This window comes from Elgaria multicarinata, chromosome 10 (assembly GCF_023053635.1).
Source record: "Elgaria multicarinata webbii isolate HBS135686 ecotype San Diego chromosome 10, rElgMul1.1.pri, whole genome shotgun sequence".
Taxonomy (NCBI): Eukaryota; Metazoa; Chordata; class Lepidosauria; order Squamata; family Anguidae; genus Elgaria; species Elgaria multicarinata.
In genome coordinates this window covers 50,305,310-50,331,437 of record NC_086180.1, presented here as the reverse complement: position 1 = coordinate 50,331,437, position 26,128 = coordinate 50,305,310, and the positions used below count along the sequence as shown (strand labels likewise).

At 42.7% G+C, this 26,128-nt stretch overlaps 1 protein-coding gene across 1 annotated transcript; it reads left to right on the top strand.

Annotated features, from left to right (window-relative positions):
• Positions 1 to 25,603, top strand: TMEM154 (transmembrane protein 154). Its single transcript, XM_063135282.1, has 6 exons — positions 1 to 29; positions 9,969 to 10,286; positions 16,857 to 16,884; positions 18,121 to 18,206; positions 21,911 to 21,968; positions 25,355 to 25,603. The coding sequence occupies exons 2-6, from the start codon at positions 9,983 to 9,985 to the stop codon at positions 25,368 to 25,370; spliced, it is 492 nt and encodes a 163-aa protein (XP_062991352.1). The 5' UTR covers positions 1 to 29; positions 9,969 to 9,982; the 3' UTR covers positions 25,371 to 25,603.
• The last annotated feature ends 525 nt before the right edge of the window (positions 25,604 to 26,128 follow it).

Sequence of the window (26,128 nt, the reverse complement as noted above, 5' to 3'; positions counted from 1 at the left end):
AAGCAGTATAGCACCTGGTGACAGAGAAGGTAACAGGCAGAAAACCAGTGTTACATATTTATTTCTGTTGCTGAGTGAAAGGGCTGCCTGCTCTGGTAAGTAGCAACATGCCCCTTTCATGGTTAAGGACTATACAGACAGACACACTTTATGCTGGAGGCTATAGAACTGTTTTGAAGTGTCACGCCCAGAAAATCTGGTCTGTGTAAAGGCACTTTGTACAAACTTGCACGGTTTCTTTCAGCTTTGCTTCCCAACCGTTGCTGGCTTTTCTTTCCATGGATCCGGTTTGAGCCACAAACTTGAGGTGTGTTAAGATGCGTCTGCAGCTTTTGTTTCTGACCCATCGTGCTATGATTTTAAGTCATTTGTCTTCTTTCTTTCTTTCTTTCTTTCTTTCTTTCTTTCTCCTCTTCCTCCTCCTCCTCCTCCTCCTCCTCCTCCTTCTAGTCCTGTGTTTCTAAGGTTGTAATCCTATACATCCTTACTTGGAGTAAACCCTGTTCAACTAAGTGGGATTGTCTCTAAGTAAACATGCATAGGAGTGAGTTGTAATATTAATGTTTCATGGGCAAGTGAAACAGCACACTAATTATCTGTTAATGCAGCAGCTGAACCAGATGACTCTAATGAACCATTGATTAAGCTACTAGAAATATCTAAGGTGTAACCTTTCTGTTTAAAATGGTGTAATCCAAACAGTTTTTCTTTTTTGAGAGAGAGAGAAGCACAGCAGAAACAGTGTTTGGGTGTCTACTTACCATATTAAAATAATTGGGGAAATTATTTTCCTAGTTTTATTTTTGTATATGTAAGATGTATGTGTCTAAACTTACACATTTCATACAAGAGAGACAGAGAGGGTGGTCGCTATGTGGTTTTGCTAACAGTTACCTGTAAATGGACTTTCTAAATCTGTTGTAGCTAAACCCAGCAACTCCCCCCCCCCAAAGTGGGAGGGACATTTGGTTTCCTAATATTTACAAACTGATCTTTTGTTGTTACGAATATGAAATAAATTTCCCACAGAGGCTTGTGTTTCCACAAAACTCTAAATGGGGACTATTGGTTCTGTCGTCATCATATTTTTCATGGTCTTATCAAATGAGCTTACCTAGTGAATTTGTTTCTGCTCGTATTTTACAATCCTGTAAAAAGACCCAGTCCCTCCTTTCCATTCAAAGTTACAGCACACTTTACCAGTGCATGTTTCCTCAAAAGTAAGTCCTATTGTATTATGTATGTGAGCACGGAGCATGTTTGGATTGCAGCCTTCCATCATGTGAACTAATTTATAATTCAATGGACAAGCCCGAATGTCAACATAAGCCACAGTGAGAATAAGCCAACATGGGTTGTTTTGTCACTCACAAAGCCACATTATGTCTGAAAGACGATCAGGTGCTCTGTGACGTACCATACTTTGTGACCCCTTTAGACCTCCTGCCTGCTCCTGATATGTATTCCAGGGGCCTTTGCGGTGCAACTCCTAATTTTATACACCTCCCAAGTGGAACTTTTCATTGTCCTCCCCCTTCCAATAAGTATCCCCCCATTCACTATCACCCTCTCCTTTTCCTGCATCTTGAAATGACACTTGAGATTTACCTTCACCATTTCGCTGCTTCCCCTGAGAGCAGCCTATTATTATTATTATTATTATTATTATTATTATTATTATTATTATTGTTGTTGTTTCTCATCACACTTGCACAAGTCTACAGGTTCGAATCATTGCTTCAGTGTATATTCTTTTTTTACTATTATTTACCGGCTTGCTCTGAATAGTTATTTTGTAAACTGCCCCAGCAGAAATCAGCTTCACAGACTCCCACAGTAATTACACCTGCCCCAAAAGCTCCTTCAGGCACTGCTTTCAGTTCCTCCACTAACTGCTGCTTATGGTACAGGTGAGGGTAGGGGTGAAACTGACATCTGAACGAGAAGGAGCTTTGAGGCTTAAATAAGCCATGGTGCCTTGTTTTAATCCCTTGTGTATGCCAGACACCATTCCCTTAATCTCCCACCTGGGCATGGCTTGTGTTTTCTAAACCCAGGCAGTATGACTTGCCTGAGGGGGAAACAACCCTATAATCATTCACCTGCTGTTGGTTATTTCAGGTTTGCTTCCCCACCCCCTCAAATAAGCCATGCCACCCAGCTTTGGGCAAGCCACTTCAGGGCAGGTATTTAGGAAATGGTGCCTGGCATTCACTGGGGATTAAGCAAGCCACCATAGTTTTTAAAGCCATGCTGGCTTAAATTATGCTCTTTGTAAGCTGCTACATTGGTCTCTAGACTAGGGTGACCATATGAAAAGGAGGACAGGGCTCCTGTATCTTTAACAGGTGCATAGAAAAGGGAATTTCAGCAGGTATCATTGGTATATATGGAGAACCTGGTGAAATTTCCTCTTCATCACAACAGTTGAAAGTGCAGGAGCTATACTAGAGTGACCAGATTTAAAAGAGGGCAGGGCACCTGCAGCTTTAACGGTTGTGATGAAGAGGAAATTTCACCAGGTTCTCCATATATACAAATGAGACCTGCTGAAATTCCCTTTTTAATACAACTGTTAAAGATACAGGAGCCCTGTTCTCCTTTTCATATGGTCACCCTACTCTAGACTGAAAGAATAAAAAGTGGTATTGAAAGTGAAGGGGGGAAAGACTGTAAACTTCAGAGAGTTACATGAAGCTCATTGCAATGTGAGAATAATATTTGAACCATCAGCTATCACATAAAGGGGGATCTGGATGAGACAGATTTCAATAATGGCCTTGTCATTGACAGATCATTACATGATAAGGTGATTACTGACCTCTGTAGAATTGGAGGACTAATTAGGTTGATCCACCTCCAATGTGCTTGATGAATCTGTTTGGTTTCGGACGGCCTTTGTGCAGTTTCCTGCTGACATGGTTGATGTTCCTATCAATGCCTAGTCCACCAACTATGGGCTCCAGGAGGCCCAATCTCTTGTTGTTCAAAGACTAATAGATCTAGATCTACAGCATTTAAGAACTGCTGCTAACAAATCTTGCTCTCCACTGCTCTACAATAATTTTAATAACTATGGGCTCACTGTAGCTTCATAGCTGTATGCTTTAACCATTCCCAAGTATAGGAGAGCATTTACCCTCACTCGCTTTAATGTGTTGCCATCAGCATTACTAGAAGGACGATTTAGTAAGATCTCGGTTATTGAACGGATATGTCCCTGTGGTTCTGGAGCAATAGAATCTGTTGAACATGTCATTTTGCACTGTAACATGTATGAGGAATGCAGAAAAAAGTTAATCTTTCCTTTATTAAAAGCCTTTTCTGGATGTAGCCCCACAACGTTGGTATTAATCTGTTTAAGGGATGTGTCCTCCCATATTACTGAAAGGGTCTCTAAGTTTCTCATGACCTCAATGCAAATTAGAAAAATAACATTGCAATCCTTCTGAGAAAAGCAACTCACCAAGCTGTATTTTATTTTTATGTCACTTTTTATCTATCCCTTGTATGTTTTGATGTTGATTTTGCTGGTCTGTGACCGTAATAAATAACAATGAAAAAAATGCCTAGTCCAGTCTTCCCCAACATGATGTCCTTCAGATGTTTTGGACTATAATTCCCATCAGCCCCAGCCAGCATGGTCAATGGTTGGGGTGGTGGGAGTTGTAGTACAAAATATCTGGAGAGCACTTTATGGGGAAAGGCTGCCCTAGTAAATCTCTAGAATTTGGAGTTGACGCAGACAATTGACACATGTATTGCTAAGCTTTTCTCCCATCAACTGCGGGCTTCCTGATATTTCTGGGCACCTTCAGATAATGAAATAGTTGTGTGGATGACTGGAATGCAAATAGAGAAAAACTGAGAATAAGCGAAACTGAGCTCTAACTAGAGTCCATTTGAAGATCTACGCAGATGCGATAATTTCAGCAAAGGGCCTATTTTTTTTCTGTGAACATTGTTGTATAGTCAAAAAATGTGGCCTGAGTGCTCGGAGGGGCTGAGCCTGCTTCTTGCCTGCTGGCCCCTTGCCCATCTTGGCTTCTCATGTCTAGCTGAGAGAAAATGGCCAGGTGGATCTGGGAGATGGCTAATTCTATTTTGAAGGAAGTTGTCATTCCAGACACCCAGAGAGAAGCCCCTGTGACGCTCCTCCTTCCCAGGACCCCAGGGATTTCCCAATGACTGGCTGGTGAGCAACCTCCCTTGCTTAGGAAAGGTTCAAACGAAAGTGGTGACTATTCTGATCTGGCCATTGCTGGATATCATCAATTTTCTGAACCAATGTCAATCTTGTTTCTTGCCCAGTTTGGGGACAGGAAATGGTGTGGTTACCCAGATGGACAATGAACTTTGGGAAAGTAGCAGGGAGAATCCATCTTCATTGATTCTCCTGGATGTCTCAATGGTGATCAATAGTATTGACCAAGGTATCCTTTTGGACTGGCTTCCCAGGCAAGGAGTTGGGGACACATCACGTATCCCCCCATAGTGTGTGCTAAGTAGCTCCACCCCCAGGAATCCACACATAACAGCTGTGTTACCAGGCAAATTGTGCCAGTATTAAAAGAACTTCTCTGGCAACTAACTCATTTCTAGACACAACTCAAAATGCCGGTCTTTTCTTTTTGAAAAGCCCTCAATAACCAGGGACATGGGTATTTAAAGGATCTCATACATGAATCTATCAAATACGATCTGGTTCAGACTTTTTTTGGGTGCTCCTGCAGATGGCTACTGTAAACAGGGCCTTTTCAGTGGTGGCACCCAACATGCAGAACTCCCTCCATAGGCATGTGCACCTGTCACCTTAGAAGATAATAAAAACCATCCTTTCTGTACCAGGAAAAGTCTGTCCTGTCCTCCTCTGCCTTTCATTGCATTTTGCTGCCTATTACTGCCTATGTGATAGTTGGGTTTGTTTGTCTTTTACTGTCTCGTTTCATTCTTTTATCTGCTACTTTTGTGGGGGTTTTTATTGTTACTATTCGCCATGGGTATTATCACATGAGAATTTCTCTCTCCTATAAGGACATTACAGCTGTAAAAAGCAGTATGTAGAAGATGGCATCTGTAGAGAACTATAGAGCTATAAAAGTTTGTGCCGGCTCCCACCACATTCTTGCAAAAGACATGTTTAGCTTCTAAACTTTTAAAACTTTCCAAGGAAGTTCTTGTGAAAGGGAAGTTCTAAAGCAGAAGAAATGTAATACAAAGGGTTCTTGCTCAAACAAGTTCCAAAGCAAATAAACTTGAAACTTTAAAGCGTATTAACTTTAAAATATAAATTAGAGTCCATGCAAGCTTAGGCTTTTGACCAAACTATATTAGCCTTTGAGATGGAAATAGCCTTTGAGACTTAAAGGCATGTTTGCCATTTTGAAATAGTCAAATACTGAACATCCTGACCAATTGATCCCCAAGCTGGTCTCTTTACTACAATTTTGAACAGTCTTGTTTCCTTGTTTTCTCTTCTTTCTTTCTTTTTGTGTGTGGAATTGCTTGCCTGAATCTGTATAAAATTGCCTATGATTATTTCCTTCCTTCCTTCCTTCCTTCCTTCCTTCCTTCCTTCCTTCCTTCCTTCAATGGATGAGATGCCTTATGTTCAGAACCTAGTTTCCGCTAGCGCAACATCATTTGTGCTAACAGAATGACACACTTGGACCCAGATGCCTATGGGAAGCATACAAGCAGACCCAATCGCAACAGCACCCTCCTGCTCATGCTTCTCAGCAACTGACATGCTGCTTCTGACCCTGAAGGGAATATGTAGCTATACTTCCTGCTAACCGCACTCCATTTTCTATCTAAAAACAAGTTGTTGCTCAATCCTTGCTTCAGGGAAAGCCCCAACTATCTTCTATATATATAAAACGCTTAGGTATGTTTCCGTAAAGACTTCAGCTGATACAGGTTGCTAAGCAACAGTAACAACGTGTAATATCAGCTGATACAGGTTGCTAAGCCCCTCGCCTGACTCCTCCGGGCTTTCCAAGGTAATCTTAACCCCCTTTCTGCCTCTTCGCTCCCCACCCCATGAAGGGGGCAGTGCCACAGTTCAGAGCATGAGCGAGGCACGGCTGGGGCCCTTGGTGGCTGGGTGGGAGGCTGCTCACCTTCTGCGAGCCCCGGCCCCGGCCTAATCTCATGCAAGCTGGGTGGGCGGCCCAAGGCTGACAGGAACCCCGGGGAAAGGGGGACACCTGCTCCCCTCCCCCCGACCTCCCTGCCCCCCAGGTCTGCCAGTCCAGCCTCCAAGCAGCCCGTGCCCCTGCGATATTTAATTAATAAACTTTAAGATATGCTACAATGGGGTATATTACACCGGATACAGCTATTTAATTTAAATTCCCCTTCTTTTCAGAGAAATAACTTTAGCATTGCAGCCAAAGATAACCTTCTAGCTGGGTCTGCTTTGTATGAACAGTTGCACCTCTATAGAGTGTTCACAGGTCAAAATATGGCAAAATAGCTGTGACCATCTTCTTTATTCTTTAAGCATGCAAGCTTGTATCCAACCTTTCTTCCTGCTCAAGGCCGGGCCAACCATTTGGCAGAGTGAGGCAGCTGCCTCAGGCAGTTGATTTTAGGTGTCATGGAAAAGCAGCACATTTTTAATTATTGATTGTGTTAATGTTGCATTTTGCTGCCAAGAAGAGAGTAATGGACTGTGAAGTGGTGCCTAAATTTAAAAATTAATAATAATGAAAGAATCTTGAAATACGTAGTCTATATTCAAAACCATTGTCTCCTCTTAGGGAGGAGACACTTTTGGCACAGTTGATTTGGGGCTGTTTAGGCTGCAGAGTCAAATGTCTGAAGCGTGTCCTAACCTGCTCCATGGAAATAACTTCCATGGCTGACAAAAGTCATTCAGAACACGTTGAATCTGCAACAGGGGAGCTGAAAAGCAGCTCTATGAGGTGTCCGAAAGAGTGGCTGACGGTGCTGGCTGGCACTCGGGAGTGGAAACAAAGCAGAAGAAACAAGCAGGCAGGAAATGGGTATGGACAAAATTAGATTAGAGGTATGTCTATGAAACTGCAAATAGAGTCAAGGTTTCATCTCACCCCCTCCTGTTTCCTGTAGCTGCTCTATTGCAGGCATAGGCTTGTGCCGTGACAGCTGCTGTCCTGTTCTTTATGGGAGTTTGGGAGTGGTTCTGCAGGCCTCAAAATGGCTCTCAAGTGGCAAGCAGTGGTCCCAGCCTGCTCCCCATCTCCTCCTCCCTACCCTGAACACAAGCCCCCTCCTTGCCGCATATGGGCTTCTCCCCTGCTCTGGCACAGCAGCCCTGCTGCGCTTGTGTTGAGAACCTAAGAGTCCAAACCTATGCTGTGTCAATGATGCACAGCTGAGCATGTGTCTCAGACCCTTAGGCACATCAAACAAGGAGGCCCAGTTTCAAGGTTCAGGAAATAAATGAAACAGATACGCTTAAGCCTAATTGGTTTAGTTCAAGATCTAGGCAAATCTCCAGGATTAAGGCTGTGAGCCTAAATACACTTTCCTGGGAGTAAGCCTTACAGAACACAGCGGGGCTTGCTTCTGAGCAAAAATAACACTACAGGGGATTGCGCTGTAAGTGTATTAGCAGCTAAGACCAGAGATCCATTATTGAGCAAGTACATGTGATGCCTTTTCTTTAACGAAGAGGTGGTCGGTTTTACTTGTCATCACAGACATTTACACGTTTTCTGATCCCTCTGAACAGGCCGGGGAAGGCAGTGACTCTTAAGACCCATGCCAATATAAAGTAATATCAGAAGAGGCCACAAGCCTTTCTTCGCTTGGGAGCACTTTTCTAGAGGTTTCTTTAAAACTGGAAGAATAGTTCTTCTCTTTCTTAAAAGGTTATTTCTGGCATGGATACAAAGAAGGATTTGTGTACCATTTCCTTTTAGAATTGACTTGAATTATGCACATATTATTGCAGGGCCCTCTATAGTGGTACAGTTATGTCCTTTTTAGGACAAACAAAAAGGCTGAGTATTGTTTTACAAGCAATTTGGAAGAGAGAGAGAGAGAGAGAGAGAGAGAGAGAGAGGTGTTTGCTTACATACCAATACTCTACACTGTCATGTGGTACAGCCCTTCCTGCCTGGCTTTTCCCCCTGCAGGTGAGGGATTTCAGGTTGGAATGATTTCCCATGTAAATAAAACATAGTCTCAAAGCTCTTACTCCTGAGGAAAGTTTTTTTTTTAACTATCTATCTATCTTATATCACCTGAGGCTAGATCTATACTACTGCTTTATAGTGGTATTGAAGTGCACTTATAACTGTTGGGGCACAATCCACATTCCATATACCACTTTCATAATGTTGTCTCCTACTTTTTATTCCACATTTGTAATAATGATTTGACTCAAGGTGTACATCTGGCTATAGTCTCAAGGCCTAGACCAGGGGTGGGCAACATGTAGCTCTCCAGATGTTTTGGCCTACAATTCCCATGATCCCACACCATTGCCACTGCTGGCTAGGCCTGATGGGAATTGTAGGCCAAAACATCTGGAGAGCCACATGTTGCCCACCCATTACCTAGGTGCGTGGGTCCCCAAGATGTTAGCTTTACATCTTCTTCCCAGATAGCACTTGATATACATTTTTACAGGTATTCTATTGTTTTTACTTAACTTTGTGAAACAATTGATTAATTAATTGGTTTCAGGTCCTCTGGGGGCTTCATGCTGGCATTCATATAGCTGGATTTTATGGACCCCTACTTGGAGGAATCCTCCATAGTACACTTGTGGTGGTAGTCACCTTTTCACACGTCCTAGTGACCCCATTTGACACAATGACATCATCATCAAATAAAGATGGTGAAAGGTACCAGCCTCGGCACGTAGACTGCAGACTTCTGAGGTCTTTTGCTGTAATCTTGGTATGCTGCAGCTGCCAACTGTTGCTTATTTTTATCTCTCATCCGCATCCCTCCCTTGGAGTCTGGCAGCACAACTGGGGGAGTGAAATGGCTTAGACTGAAGTTATTTTGGGAGCAATTAATTTATAAAGTGTCTGAAGTATGTGCTGCTCTTGAAGGCAGGGACAAATATTTACATCTCACCAACCATAACATCAAGCTTTCGGAATGCCTTTTCAATTTGATACATGGGAGAGAATGATCTATTATCGCAGCTCTTCATTGGCCAATACATGTACATATACAAAACGCAGAATGTGAGTGGCGTAATGGTCAACGTGAGGCCAACCAAATATGCTTTAGAGTGAATCATCACACCGTCTGAAGGTTGTGCACTGAGGGTTATGAAGAAAGCTTACTTTGCTGTCTGCATTGCATCTTTGAGTTGCTGTCCAGCAGAGCTCTTCTGGGTGGTTTCTTCATTGCATTCAATGAAGGAACTATCTCCCAGGTATAACTGTCTTACTGCCTTCTGGAGTCCTGTACAGTTTGCTTTTGACTTTTGAAACTGCACACTCCACTAAACACCCCCATTTCCAGATTATTTGCATGCCAGTTTACAACTCATTCGCTTTAACATATCTTTGTGGAAAGAGGAAGCACAAATCATCGTATAATAATAATAAGAGAGATGCAAGGAAACACGAAGACTGTGACTCCATGGCCAATAATAGTTCTTGGAAAGCCAAGTGGTTAAGGGTGCTACTTGGGTATCTCACCAGAAGATAAATGGTGAGCAGCAGACAGGAGGAAGCCAGTTTTTAAATTGCATGTGTTAAAACTAAGTTTCTGTGGTCCCATTCAGAAGACACTTTAAACCATGGCTTTAACCACAGTGAATAAAGAAAAAAGGCGTATTCACCATGGTTAAAGCTGTGGTTTAAGGTGTCTTCTCAACGTGGCCTGACTTTCTGGCTTAACCACCGTGGTTAAAGCCATGGTTTGAGGTGTCTTCTGAACATGGCCTCTTTCAGTTATCCAAATAAAAGTGATGAGTTGTAGCTCTCCCTTTTCCCCTCCTCCTCATTTGGCAGACTCAGCTGCTGGAATGGCAGATGGAGAACCTTCAGGGGATGGCTTGCTATTAACTACTGACACCGTCGCACTGGGACCCACAACAACCATTGCAGTTTGGAGAACTAGTGACCCAAATCTGCAAACCACCGCCATCCTAGCAGAAATCAACGGTTCTGAAATGGGAATCACTGCCACTACGGAAGTGAGTGATGCGGACCCAGCAGATCTACATCCTGCTTTGATATATGGAGTCCCTGCCGTGATGCTGCTCGTCCTCTTGATACTTCTGGCCATCTTCATTGTAAGACGACGTAAACAGAAACAATCCAAACCAGGTAAATATTAGCGTTCCTTACACAGTGTGGTGTATTAATCTGGAGGCTTGATCCACTTGGGGCCCAGTCAAAATAGATTCTTTGGATTACCAAGATGAAACTAAACCACTTGTGGAAGGAATCACAATTTACTGATAGAAAATGGATGCAGATTAAAAATAAGCTCTCACATCTCAGCTGCATGTGAGAGATCGTTCCTAGAACCAAAATTTCTCCAGGCTGGAGGTAATTCCTCTGCCTATTTTTTATGCTTTGTCCTCCTTTGCTAGGGGTGGGAAAGCTGTGCCCCCCAGATGTTGTTGAACTTCAACTCCCAGCAGCCCCAGCCAATATGGCCAACATCAGAAAAGATGGGATTTATGGTCCAGCAAAATCTGGAGGTGTCCAGCTGTTGCACTGCTGTTATTGTTGTTATTTATTACATTCTATACCACCCCACAGCTGAAACTTTCTGAGCAGTTTACAAAAATTAAAGCCATTAAAATACATTATACAAAGTATAAAACCATATACAGAAATACTTATAAAGAGACAATACATACACAGACAACATATATCTAAAACCATTTTAGTCAATCAAGCACAAGAGAAACCCAGAACCTGTCCTACTTACTAAGGATTTATTGGATGCATACAGAGCTTTTTCAGAAAAGAAAGAAGGAAAAATAAGAATTAATTCAAGAATTAATTAATAAGAATTAATTTAAGAACTAATTCCAAATAAGAATTAATTAAACTCAAGAATTAATTTAATTCTTAATACTTCCACACAAAAGTCCTCCAAGGTATCTGTGGAGATTATCATTTGCTGACATCAAATCATATTACAGCAGAATCATGTGAGGGTGACATCCGTCATCTGCCAGAAGAATAGTGCAATCCAGGAAACCATGTTCCTCTTAAAAACAATTCTGTCTTATGATGCAAGAGAAAGTGAGTACACGCAGAGCTTTCAGAAAGTGTACAGTGAGATATAAAGGGCCAATATAAACGAGAGAGATCTTCGGATGGTGGCTGGACACGTAGAGATTCAAATATTTAAAATATACATGCAGAGGTTTAATAGTCTGAGGGCTGATGAGGCGTTGGTCTATTGGCTTGCAAACATATTTACCAACTGCCTATGCGTATATTTCTAGGCCTCCCCCCAAAAATGTATACTATCCCAAATTCTTGGCATTTCTTTTCCAATTTTTTTTTTTAACTGACTGCGATCCTCATAAGACATAACCTACTTTTCACTGGGCTTTAAAGCACCTATATATGAGGGAATGCAAAGAAGGCTTTAGCCAAACTGATGCCACAATCCTATGCCTACTTAATGGGAGTAAATCTCACCGAGCACAGTTGCATTGGCTCTGGCCTCCAGCAGTAGTCATGGTTCAGACACAGAGGAGGAGTTGCCATCTGAGTCTGTGGCCATCATGCCACCAGCTGAAAAAACACAACCAGATACTGAACCTGAGGCTGGCAGTTTTGAACTTGGGATCCTGAATCTGGATCATCACAGATGGCCCCAATCTCTGACTCCGGTTCACCCAAGGAAACAGGGTCCTCTTGCTTCACGACACCTTGCCCAATGGCTCAAGGGGTACACTAGGCAAGAATCCACTGAGCAGAGGTGTTGCTAGGTAGAGGTGTTGCTAATCTGTTCCTAGGTGTCCAGGTTTGTTCTCCAGAGCTCTGGGTGTCCATTGATGCTAATGGAAAGTTTCTTTCCTTCCTTAATTGGTATGTAAGGGATTTTCAAGGAGATTTGCCTCAGGAGAAGATAGGGTTAAACCTGCCTTTCCCACAGGCTAGAACACCTCCAAGCTCTGCCCAAGGCAATTAAGCTTAGAAGAAAGTTAACATTGGCACCAATGGAAGGTATTTTTCTAAGCTTAATTGCCTTGGGCAGAGCTGGGGTGGAGGCAATTTTCCTTCAAGAGGGAAAGAGACGGTGTGTGTGTGTGTGTGTGTGTGTGTGTGTGTGTGTGTGTGTGAAAAGAGATTGCTACTTCATTGTAATTGAAGAGGAACTGATTTGGGATCATCTGGTGCAGGGTGCAAATGAATTGAAGCATTTCTTTTCTTTGAGGTGATTTGGATGAGAAATAAATTGGCTGGCTTTATTTATTTACTTATTGAGTTATTTTATTTACAACATTTATATACCTTCCACATCTAGACAGATTCCAGAGTGGTGAACAATAAAAGATTAAAAGAATAAAACACCAAATTAGACATGTTTTTAAAACAGAGCACCAATTAAAAAAACATGGCTGGACAATCAAGGAAGGCTTCTTGAAATAAAGATGTTTTCAGGAGTTGACAGAAACAACACAAAATTGGTACCTGCCTGACCTCTAGAGGCAGGGCATTTCATAGAAAGCCCCCCCCACACACACACTGAATGCTCTTCTCTGTGTGGACTACAGCCAGGCCATAGGTCCATGTGGAACCACTAGGAGCATGCCCTCCAATGATCTCAGTGACAAGGCAGGTTGAAAAGAGAGAAGGTGCTCTCTCAGGTATTCTGGTCCCAAGTCATTTAGGGCTTTGTACACTGGTACTAAAACCTTGAACATGGCGCAGTAGTGAATAGGCAGCCAGTGCAAGTTCCTTCAGCAAAGGAGTTGAATGCTGACTGTGCTTTGACTTCTGTGAAATTTAAAGAAATTGTAGGAATTATTTCTAGATTTGCATATATAGATATAAATTAGCATATGCAAATATTATGTAGAATCATAGAATAGTAGCGTTGGAAAGGGCCTATAAAGCCATCGAGTCCAACCCCCTGCTCAGTGCAGGAATTTGTGTCCCATAGTCCTGGGCCCTAAATCTCTTAATTACCTAGCAACTCCGCTGCTGACAGCTGTAGACACATTTGCCTCCAAGTCAATGGCTTGTCTGTTTAAGAAGACACACCCTTCAGGCAGCTCATAATGCAGCCTAGGAGGTATCATCTGGTCTGAGGAGTTACAGGGTCTCTGTCCACCTCCACTGCACCTCCACTGCTCTGCCAGAGCTGCCCATGGTCCTGTAACTCCAGGCCTTGCTGAGTACCATCATACCTTGTGGGCCTCTGCTTGAGGTCAGGACAGGACAGGACAACCGTTGCAGAACCTTGGAGAGCCCCGAGCAAGCAGTGGAGGTTGGCAGTTTTACTGCTTTATTGATGGGTTTTATGCTATTTTATTGTGATTTTATCTTGTGAGCCGCTTGAGGATTTAAAAAATTATCATTTTCTAAAGAAAAATAGTATAGAAATTTACTGCAATGTACAAACAAGCAGTGGGGTTTACTTTTGGATAAACAAGCATGAGCTTGCGTTATAAAAACCAAATTGAGATTATTAGATTAATGGTACCGCCTGTAGAATCCCTGCTCGTTCTTAGTAGAACTTTCAGCAGAGTCTGAGGCCTTCTGGAGAAGATGGATTTCAAGTCCACTGAAATGTTTCCACTGGGAAAAGATGCACTGAATCACTTTTTTTTCTTTGAATCACCTCTTCCTTTCCTCTTCTACCCTGTTAGGTATAAAATACACATTTCCCTTTTGTTGTTTTGACGACAGTCACCTTCGTTAATATACTACATCCTAACCTCAAATGGATGTGGTTTTCCGTCTTCATCCCATCTGGCATTTCATCCACCTGCGCCTCTCCTAGCAATTATTCTCTACTCGGTTTATTTTCCTTTGTCGCCCGGTGATTTCAAATGCTTTTCAATCCTCTCCAGGTTTGTGGTGCTAGTGTGTGTTTTTAAAATCTTGCCCCTTATCTGTAATCTCCTACAGCCGCTGTTCATAAAACAGGTGCGATGCACATTCACAGCATTAGGCTGGGTTGAGGTAAACAATTTTTATAGCAGTTGTTGACTTCTCATTATGTTGCTTTCACTGTTGGAACCTGCTTCCCTCAAGGAATTCATTGCTTCCAGTCTTTCGTGCTCTGCTAGACTGTGTTTGGAATATTAATGCACCTAAACTGCTTCTTAAATTAACTTCAGCAACTAATTTCTACTTGGGCTTAAATATCCTTTTTATTTGCCCTTCACTATCTTGCTGCCTTCTAGTTCATCTCTCTCTCTCTCTCTCTCTCTCTCATCATGTACATAACAATCTTCCATAAGGATAAGAGATATAATCCTGGTAATTGTTCAAAACCAACAGGCCTGATCCAGTTGAGTATCGATGCGGTGCAGAAAAGGGCAACTAAAATAATCAAGGGACTGGAGCATCTCTCCTATGAGGGAAGGTTACAACAGCTGGGCTTGTTTAGCTTGAAAAAAAGGAGGGTAAGGGGAGACATGATAGAGGTGTACAAAATTAGGCATGGTATGAAGAATGTGGATAGGGAGACATTTTTCTCTCTCTCTCTCTCCCCCATAATACTAGAACCTGGGGTCATCCCATGAAGCTGATTGGTGGGAGATTCAGGGCAGATAAAAGGGAGTACTTCTTAACACAGCACATAGTTAAACTATGGAATTCACTACCATAAGATGTAGTGATGGCCACCAATTTGGATGGCTTTAAAAGGAGGTTGGATAAATTCCTGGAGGAGAAGGCTATCAATGGCTACTAGTCATGATGGCTATATGCCACCTCCAGGATTAGAGGTAGTAAGCCTATATACACCAGTTGCTGGGATCATGGGTGGGAGGATGCTTTTGCACTGTGTCCTGCTTTTGTGTCGACAGCTGGTTGGCCACTGTGTGAACAAAGTACTGGACTAGATTGACACTTGGTCTGATCCAGCATGGCTCTTTGTATGATTTTATGAGCAGAAGATGTCTTAGAGGACTGAGTAGAGCCTTGTTTCCCTGACACCACCAATGTGAATGCATTGGTGTGCCCCAGATCAGAGTGCCCAAGGACCTTGCAGGAAATGGGAAGTCAACATGTGGCTCCCATCAGGCCCTCCTCTCCGCACAATGCAAGTAATTCATGCTCTGGGTTCAAGTAACTTGCAAAGCACAGGAAGGAATGGCTACATTGGGACATAGGAAGTAGCACTAGCCTCCCTTCCCTGCAATGCACCCTCATCACACCTGCGCACATACCCATGTGCTTGCATCAGTCAGAAGATGGTGGAAACAGGCCTGTGGAACTATTCTGCATGTGGGTGCAGTGCCTGTGCTCACTTGGTGGGATGTTGCATAGAGTTACACAAATAATAAATCCAAGTGTGCAATAATAATAAATACAAAATGTGTAAGCTTTCATCTTCTCCAGAACATTTCATTAGGTTAGGTAGTACAAAAAGCATGGGGGTAGTAGGGTAGGGAATTAAGGAGAAACAGATTTACCACTGACTAATTCATTCAGACTGCAAATCTCCATTTTTGGACTGGGTCTGTCTAAACCTATAAGTCTTGGGACCAGGCTACCTGAAAGACTGCCTTTTCTCATATAAGCCTGTTCAAGTCTTAAGAGCTTTGGGAAAGCTCCTTCTTTTGATGTCGCCACCTTCAGAGGTGTGTTTGGTGGTGATGTGAGTCAGGGCCTTCTCAGTTGCCACTCCCAGGCTGTGGCCCTCCCAAGGGATGCTAGGTTCATGCCTTCTCTGCTGTCTTTCTGCCAGCAGGCAATGACCTCTTTATTCAAGCAGGTCTTTGGCATGTAAGTGAGTCTGTTGGGTTTGATGCTGTTTTTAATCTGTTATTGCTGTGTTTTTATTGTGTTGTTCTACTATTGTTTTAATGAAGTTTTGTTTTTTTAATGATTGCAAGCCTCCTTGAGTGCCATTTTTCTTGGTCAAAAGGCAGGGGCCAAATCAATCAATCAATCAATCAATCAACTGCAGACCTCATGGTCACAACATCAGGTGGTATTTTTGGGTTTTTCTGTTTCTTCCCCCATCCTCTGTTTGTTGTACTACCTAGCCTAGTTCTGGAGTGCGTAGAAGCTTGCACATTTTTGTGGAATTTTGATTGGTCCTAACAAAGCTATTGTCCATCTGTGGATCTTGGGGTTTTCTCTCACACATGGACCATCCAGGTATTTTTGTTTTTGTTGTTGTTTATAAGAATAATAAAGATTCCAAAGTAGCGAGAGATGCAAGGCGTGCCACTATTGGCACAGCTGCCACGTCACGTAAGCGGGGAAAAGAGGATTTTGCCACAGCTTTCCCAAAGTGGTGGGGGTGGGGGTGGGGAATGCGTGCTGCCTTGAGACTTGTTCTGTCTGTGTTTGCAATTGTTATGGGACTGATTCACCACCCCACTGACATCGGAGCCACCAGCCTCCACAGCCTTCCCCACTGCTAGATAGTTGGATGATTTATTTATTTATTTAGGAACCCAAGGCGGCGTACATAATCCTCCTCTTCTCCATTTTATCCTCACAACAACAATCCTTTGAAGTAAGTTGGGCTGAGAGTCTATGATTGGCCCAAAGTCACCCAGTGGGTTTCCATGGCTGAGTGGGGACTAGAACCCAGATCTCCCGACTCCCAGTCCAACACCTTAGCCACTACACCACACTGGCTATGCAAGTTATGTGCTTTGCAAGTTATGTTACTTCTTCCTCATGCAACTTAGTTCTATCTTACTTCTTCCTCAAGTACATTTCCTTTTATTTCAGATGAACTAGAAAGTGAAAACTGTAAAAGGTAAGAGATCTGCAGAAATTGCTTTTTGTCATTCGACGTGTGATTCGCTGACTTTAAGTTGTTGAGCCATTCTCATAAGAGCCACACAGACTCCAGTGGAGCAGGGCTACAAATTGTCTCCTCCCCCAGAGTATGTGGAGGTGGGTACAGTGGTATTATATAGGCAATTCTCACATATTGTAACAGTTGGATCTATTGGACCAATAAAGTCACCAGTGGCTGTCCTCCCTCTCTAAAAGGCCCTATATAATGGTCATCTGTTGGTCATGCTGATCCATTTCCTGGAATATTGCTTGATCCGGATTGAAGGTGCACTTCCAAGGGTGGAAAGGAGGAGACTGGGGCATTGGCTAGCAGGATGCCAGGTCTCCTCCCCGAAATGCCAAGTATTTTGTGATTATCTTGGGTGTGTGGGAAGGAAAGGTGCGTCTGTGGGGGTGGGGTGGGGGTGAGACAGACAGAAGAACAAGAGAGGGAATGGGCAGGAAGACCTGCAGCTAGCCTGTCTTCCATTCTGCTGGGAGATTTTAAAAGTAGATGGAACCTCAGAAGGTTCCTTATGCTGAGTCAGACCGTTGGTCCATCTAGCCCAGTGTTATTGACACTGACCGGCAACAGTTCTCCAGAATTTCAGGCAGGTTTTTTTCCAGCCTCACCTGGAGATCACAGGGATTGAACCTGGGACCTTCTGCATCCAAACCAGGTACTCTATGGCTCCTCCCCTAAATGATGAATTGCAGTAACCTTCACTTTGTCAGGAGTGGAGGCATGAAGGTTTGAGGGGGCACCTTTGAGCTGATCTTAAGGACTGACAGAATGACCCCATAGCCTCAGTAATGGTGCAGTTTTGCACTGGCAAAGATCTGCAGTGTGGGTTCTCCCCACCTTCCTATTTAGATGCTGGACAGAGAAGTTCAACTCCTCCCTTCGTGACTTCCACGGATGGTGCTTTTGGTGTTAGCAAAATCTTGCAGGAGCACATGCCTGAATCTAGGGATGGAGTTGGATTGCCCCATTATGAGCTTAATTATGAGCAGTGATGATCATGGATTCCATAGTTTTTGCATAACGGGTGATGTGCTTTTCTAAAGTAAACTCATTGAGAGCGAAAGCCTTAGTTACATACAACCTAACTCAACCTTGTACATATTTACAAAATAGCATTGAATTCTATCTTTCTGAATGCAAGCAATTCCAAATCATATGGTCCAAAATATGTTTTTTATTATTATTCAGTCCTATTTTTGAAGAAGACACACCCTCTGTAATGGAAATAGAGATGGAAGAGCTTGATAAATGGATGAACAGTTTAAAACGAAATGGTACGTATTTATCCCATCCTACTATCAGAACCTTTTTCTGAAGACCTTTTTATTCTCTCAGTATTTTAACACTTAAATTTAACTTAAATTTAAATTTTACTGTTTTAACTCTGTATTTTAATCTTATATCAATTTTGCTGCGTGGTTTTATCCTGGTTGTGCTTTTTATACTGTATTTTGTACTTGTGCTTTTAACCTGTTGGTTGTTTTATTATGGTTTTAATTTTTGTGAACTGCCCAGAGAGCTTCGGCTATTGGGTGGTATAAAAATGTAATAATAAATAAATAAATAAATAAATAAACAATTTTTTCTTTTCTTTTCTAATGAGTCTTTCTCTGCTCCTCCTTCCCACTCTTGTCTTGGCTAAATGTTCTAAAATATATTTTAATCAACAATCAGAAATAGCAACAGAAACACATACCAAGGAAAGAAGTAATCTTTATATATTGTCGGGACAAGAGTTCATCTGCAAAGGTGTCCATTTTTATGATGGAGTTTCCTTTTGGAAACGTAAAAAGTTGTGGTATTGTAAGTCCGCAAGTCTCTACCCACGTACTTGGGAGCAAGGTCCACTAAAATTAAATGGAACTTACTTCTGAGTAGATATGTATAGGATTGCACTGTAAGTTTGTCGAGTGCTCCTTGTGTCTGTTGTGAGCAGTGGAGGCTGGAGGATCCATTGGTAGCAGGGCGGTGAATCTGCTCCAGGTTTCAGTCAGAACCAGTCAGAACTCTAAAGCTTTGCACCTCGGATAGCTCCTTTAGAGTTCTGACTGGTTCTGACTGAAACTCAGCACGGACTCACTGCCCCATTGACATTGGAGCCACCAGCCTCCACTACATGTGTGTTTTAATATTTGGGGAAGGGGGGATTGGCATTTATTTATAATATTCTTCACCACTATTGACTCACGGCTGCTAGCACTTTTTATTCAGTGCTGTCACTGGGATCATCTTACAGGCGTGTTGCTATGGCCACATTCTCTTCCTACTGTCTTTCTTAGCCTGGCTCGGTACGTTACCTGGAATGAAAACATTCTCTCCTTCTTAAGCAGATGGTTAGTGGCGAGGATTGTCCAATCTGGAAGAGAACTGAGCGCTTCAAATTATGTCCCCTGTGTCTCCTAGCTCCTTATTCCATCTCTGCATGTTTCTGTGCCTTGATCATTGTATGTTAAATCAAGTTCCATGGCAGGGAGAATGTGGTATCAATCTGCTTGTCCGAGGTGGTTTGGAATTTGGGGAAAAGAAGATACTTTTTTAAAGCCAGGAAAGGGTTGAGATATATGCAGGCACCAAGAGATCCATCTACTTTATCCGCTTATGAAGTTGTTGTGGTCTAACACGAGGATGGGAAGATTTCAGGCTTGCAGGATCTACTTAGGGTTCTTCTAGATCAGATTAGAAGCAAGCTCTCAAGTCTTTTGACACACAAATCCATTCCTCCCACTCCCCTCACCTGGGCCAGTGTTTTTTCAGCAACCTAATTTAGGGATGAGAAGCTTTTTAGTTGTTATGGTTAGACAACTGGGAGTCGGAAACTCTTGCCAATCTACTTCAAATCACCTAGAGATCTACCAGTAGATCCTGAACTCCTATCTGTCCACTGATGGTCTAGCGGGCAGAATCCTGAAACTTGGATTTAATTCCTGCCTCAGGAATCACTCACTGGATGGCTTTGGATGGGTCACTCTCTCACAGCCCCAGTTCCCTGATAATTGTGCACAACCTTGCAGGGCTGTTGTAAGGATGAATAAATTAGCGAGAGGACTGTCAAGACTTTGCACACCTTGAGCCTCATTCAGAGCATCTGCAGAAAGGTGAGCTGTTTAAGGGGGAAACTGTAGGTGCTGGCACAGATTTTAGGCATGGCCATGCATTTACATCTGCATCAAAAAGCAGCTCCCTCCCATATTATGTATTATTTTATTAATTTATTAAATATTATATTTTGCTCTGGTAAAGGGCCTCAAGAGCCAAATCCCACTAAACCCAAGTGCATTACGTCCAAATTGAGAGTCCCCATGTAAACAAATTGGTGGGCATTCCTGCTGATCGAATCACTTTTGGGAAACCATGAAATATCCCCCAAATGTAGAAGAGGGACGGAAAGCATGAATTGGGGTTTTAAATCACATCCAGAATCCCGTTTTAGGAGGACTGAGAACTTTGCTGTAGCATGGATCACTTTGGCTTCACTCTCTACTGCAGGGATGTTTAACATCAGGGCCAGAGCCAAATTCTGCCTGTCTGGGGTTCCAATCTGCACCCCCAGGCTCCCAAATGGCCACACCCTCTTTCTCCCAACCACCAATTTTTGGGTGGTTTCCTGGCTTTTGCCGTTTCTTCCCCGTTCTAAAAGGTTGAAATGCCTCTCCTAAGACAGTAAGAGCTTTAACTGAAAATAGCCTGGTATCTTTGGTATTTTGCTCCCACCCTTTTTGCCTTTGGTTCCATCCCTTCACCTTCCACCCTGCCCACTCCAGGGATGCGGCCCCAAGAGCCCCTCCAAAGTTGAATGTGGCCCTCCGGCTGGAAGAGGTTCAACATCCCTGCTGTACTGCCACGATGCTATAGAAATCTGGTATACAAGTTAATGGAGATGTTAGAATGAAAAGCCTTCATGCTGAACGTCTACCCAGTCACCAACTTTGTGGATAGCAGAACTTTAATGGTATTTATTTACTGCATTTCTATACCACCCAATAGCCAAAGCTCTCTTGGTGGTTTAAAACTATAAAGTACAACTTAAATATAAAACTAAAACCACAATATAAAAGCACAACCAGAATAAAACCGAGCAGCAATGCAGAGATTTAAAATGCAGATTTAAAACAGGAAGGTTAAAAAGCTAGGATGATAAACTGTTAAAATACTGGGAGAATAAGAAGGTCTTCACCTGGCGTTGAAAATGAGTGTAACATAGGTGCCAGGTGAACCTCTCTAAGGAGCTCATTCCACAGCCAGGGTGCCACAGCAGAGAAGACCTTCCTCCTGGTAGCCACCCACCTCACTTCCTTTGGCAGGGGCTCACAGAGAAGGACCCCTGAAGATGGTCTTAGGGTCTGGGCAGGTACGTATGGGAGGAGGCATTCCTTCAGATAACCTGGCCCCAAGCCATTTAGGGCTTTGAGTGTTAATACCAGCTCTTTGAATTACCTCTCTGTCTGCCACTGTGAGATACAGTAAGCCTGACCTCCCAGTATGTGGCGAAAGACACAGAGCTGGTCTTGAATGAAATGTGATGCTGGGCACTGACCTTGCCAGTGGTCTTCAAAGTGGGCATGCCACACCAATTTGACACGACTTGATGGGTGCTACCCAGCAACAGCATTAAAAGGATAACAACACACAAATCCACCAGCTGGAGTAATCCAGCAGAATAACAGATGTGATAATAAACAATTGTATGATGTGTGGTTTATTATTATCTGTTTTATTTTTAGCTTCTGACAAAGGCAAAGTCTAGAGATGGGTGCAGTGTATATATTGCATAGAAATAAATAAAGCAAAGGTTACTATGGCTTCCGACACATTCACAAAGGTTCTTAAACAGGCTAATGGCTGCAGACATAACATTAAAAATAAAAAATGATCTCCATGTCCTGCAGGAGTCCACCATGTAGTCATTGCTATTCAGATTGAACACACATTCCAAAAATTCCCAGGGCTAATTGTTTCACTGTCTCTGATCTTTCCTTAGCTGAATGTGAATATTTGCCTCCTGTGAAAGAAGAAAAAGACTGCAATGCCAACCCAAGGTACTTGTAATTCTCAAAATGTACTTCTGGAGGGGCCACTCTCAACTTCAATAGATCCAAAACAGAATCTCCTCCTCTTCAGATGACCCTGAAATCTATTTTGCTTGTTTTATAATAAATAACATTGCTCTGTAGTTTGAAGCACAGAATAGACAGACTAGTAAAATGTCTGTCTTGTCACAGACAGATGGGGTTTTATTCATCTCTTCGGTAAGATTGACATGGAACTTCACTTTTGAGAACGGTCAATCATAAATTCAATATGTCTTCTCAGAAGAGGGGATTCCTTAGGACTACAGGTGCTTTGAGGTGAGGATTTTATCACACCCTCGCCCTGCCTCATTCACACATTTTTACAGTGTGTGTGTGTGTGCGTGCTTACGACATTACCATACTGTATTTGTAACCCTCCCATGTTTTCCCACTGCTTCTTCAGTCTTTTTTTCCTTCCTGCAGAAACTCAGTTAAGGAAATAAAGACTGAGTAGCTGCACAATGCTTTCTAATTGTGAGTGCTAGAGGCCCTATAACTTTTGTAAACCGCCCAGAGAGCTTCGGCTATAGGGTGGTATATACTGTAAATGTAATAAATCAAATCCACCCAATCAAGCACCCTACTTGTGATTTTGCTGATCTCATTGGCTCTATACACGAGTGGACTATAATAATTTATCATTGCATTTATATCCCACCTTTTTTTCTTCCAAGGAACCTAAGGCGGTTTACATAAACCTTCTCTCCATTTTATCCTCACAGCAACAACTCTGTGAGGTAGGTTGGGTTGAGAATCTGTGACTGGTCCAAAGTCACCCAGTGAGCTTCCAAGGCGAGTGGGGACTAGAACCCAGATCTCTCAACTCCCAGTCGAACACTTTAGCCACTATACCACACTGGCTCAACAGCACAATCCTATGCAAGTCTACTCTAAGCACTATTGAATTCAAGTCTGTGTGCTTAGGGTTGTAACTTCAGGGTGCAATCCTATGCATGTTTAGACAGAAAAAAAGTCCTGCCCCAGGATGCTGGGAGTTGTAGGAATATTTTTTTTCTGTCTGAACATTCTCAGAATTATACCCGAAGTGGAGTAGGCCAGCCTTCCCCAACCTGGTGCTGCCCAGCTGTTTTAGACTACTGCTTCCATCAGCCCCAGCCATCATGACCAATGATCATGGGAGTTGTCATCCAAAACAGCTGGGCAGCACCAGGTTGGGGTGACAGAATTGGGTTATGCATGCTGAAGACACAAATCGCGCCCCCCTTTGAAAAAGGTGTCACTTAATGACCACTGCTATAGTTAACCTGAAGTAGAAAAACCAAAATAATCACAGCAATTTTTAAAAAAAGTAAAACTCTTTGTCTGTTTTAATTTCTCCTCCAATCTATCCAAGAATGGGCCTTTGGATTCTCCTCGCCACCACTTAATTATTCCCTATCCTTGACCAATACATCTCAGACAAGCAACATGCTCTTGGGTGAAGATTGCTGGGGCACAGCTACATTTTCAGCTGCAGTATTCAAGATGCCAGGCCCACATGCTGAGTGACCACTCACTCGGGAGCATCAGCTGTGGAGACAAAAAAACAAAGTGGGTGGATGTGAGGGAAGGACGGAGGAGGAACGATTGGTGCCACTAGGTGGCTCCACTTTATTATGAATGAGGACAAGAGCAATGGCTTGTGTCCTGCGTTTGTTATAACTCATTGAAATTATGTATGTTTTGCTAAGGTGAACGGCTAGAGAGTTTCAGATGGAAACATATACACACACCCGAGAGAATTGCCACACGACATGCAAGGGCAAAGGTCTCTAATAATGTCTCTCAGGAGTCTGTTCTCTGGCCGTTTCCTCTAGCGTAATGTCACTGAAGTTCAGGAGAAGCAGACAGTACATTTTCTTTCACAGGCAGGTTTAATTGTAGCACCCAGTTAGTGCAAGTTTAGGAAGAGGGAACTACTAGCTAAAGGGTAACTCCTGGGGCAAAGGTTTATAAACTGTTACCGCTTTGGTTCTAATTGCTTTGGTGGTGGGAATATATTTTGGGAGCGGAGTGGTTATCTTTCAGGTTGCACAGTGAAGGCTGGTGGCTCTGATGTCAGTGGGGCAGTGAATCCACTCCAAGTTTCAGGCAGGATCTACACTACTGCTTATAACGGTTTATAACGATTATGACAACTGTTCAGGCCCAGGACACATTACAAATACCATTTTCATATTGTTTTTAAAGTGTTATATCCTGCTTGGTGTATAACGGCCCCAGTCAGAACTCTAAAGCAAGCACCCTGGATAGTTTACTGCCCCTCTGACATCAGAGCCACCAGCCTCCACTGGGTTTGTGGGATCTATTTTGTAGGTTTTTTTTATTTTTTTACTAGAACCCCAATGAGCACCAATAAAAGCCAGATGCAAAATAGCGGATCAGAGGAGCAAAGCCAGAAATAAAATGATGGCTCAGGAGCTTCAAGCCCCATTAGCCATATACTGGGATGACCTGCTATTAAAAATCCGCATCTGAGTTTACTACAGCTCAGGGATTTGAACACAAAATTCTAAAACTGGCCAGCAGAGCTGTACAAAGTCCTGCTCAAAGGCAACTGATTAATGAATATGCATATTTTTAAAAGGTAAAGAATATTAGGAATGAAAGGTAAGAGATTAGCTCAAGGCCAGCTATGATTGATTTTTTTTTTTAAAAAAAAAATATCCTACAGTTTTTAAGGAACAGCAGGCCTAATGTCCCATTTTATAGCTGGGGAATATTGAAGTTGAGAAATATAATTTTTGCTCATGGTTTCCAACTAAACTTTCTTTGTTTCAGCAGCCTAGTTTAGTGGGAAGGGAAACCGTTGTATTGTGGATCAGCTGGGGGGAGAAACTCTTCCCAGTCACCCAGTGATTGGGTAGCAAATTCCAATCAATATTCTGCCAGGCCACCTCCATCACCCAAATTAGAATATGGAGCTTAGATCCATGATGGAATCTTGAGAATTTCCTGTAAAAAGCTGTTCTGGCTCCTAAAGTGGTGGAACAAGTTTTTCAAATGTAGTACAAAAATAATAAACTTCCAAATTGCTGATGGGAGGTCGTCACGCGTCGCATGTAAACAGAGGAGGGATGTCGCAATAAACACATAGCGGGATCTTCCCTCCTCCATCACGGGCTAACCAGTAGGTCTAGCTAGGGCCTCAAATATTTGCATGCATTTACACTAATGGAGGTTAGTCCCACAATTCTCTCATCTTCTCATTCTATACAAGTAGGGTGGCACTGGAACTTTCTAGGCCAAGAATCGACCACAAGGAAGAAACGACTAGTTGAGTGTATTAGAAAAACACAGTGCTCAAGTGTTGAGATACAAGTTAATTATTTTATTAAATAATGTTTACACAGTGACTGTGAATCTTGAAGTCAAGATGGTGCTATATGGATGAAAGGAAGAGACACGCAATTCCTTGTAACTCCTGAGACGCTGGAAATCTCCTTCTCAAAAAGTCAAGGATGCGGATGCCTTTGTCCTTTCCTGCTCATTTTGTTCTACATAATGGCAACATCAACTCTGCAAAACAAAGGTCCTGAAATTGTTTACTGCTGTGAAATTCAGGAGTGGGTAGGCAACAAGAGCCTTCCAGCTATTTCTCTTCCCCCGCCTCCTTTGATCAATCACATGCGCATGGTATATTTTGTAAGTTTTCCCATTACACTAATGCTCCTAAGTCCAAAAGTCGCTGTGCCCTTGAATCTGAATTTCTTTGCTCTTGTGTGTTTAAATCACACAGTTCTGAAATGCAACCCATGCCACTTGCATTTAATTCCACACCACCCATCCCAGTAACAGTGGTGATACTTCACGCGGATTTCTGATGATAAGGGCTGCAGGAATTCACAATGATTCTACAAGAGCATGTAGCATGGACAGCATTTAAAAAACAAAAAACACAGGAGCAGCCGGAGGATATCGGATGGGGAGATATCCATGGAGTCTGAAAAACTTGTATTTATGTGAATAGCGTCATTATATAGTTTAATCATTAGATGGCAATGAATTTAGTTGCATCTGGGTAGAGACAGGAGTTTCCCATTGTTGTTCTGCTCTTGTTAAGCGAGAAAATAACATTCTTATCTAGCTTCATGATCGGCGTGTCCTCTAAGCCTTCCATGACAGTG

Coding starts and splice junctions, on each gene's coding strand:
- TMEM154 (XM_063135282.1), top strand. CDS start 9,983: ATGGCAGATGGAGAACCTTCAGGGGATGGCTTGCTATTAACTACTGAC. Junction 10,287..16,856: donor ACAGAAACAATCCAAACCAG/GTAAATATTAGC, acceptor CTTTTATTTCAG/ATGAACTAGAAAGTGAAAAC. Junction 18,207..21,910: donor GAACAGTTTAAAACGAAATG/GTACGTATTTAT, acceptor ATCTTTCCTTAG/CTGAATGTGAATATTTGCCT.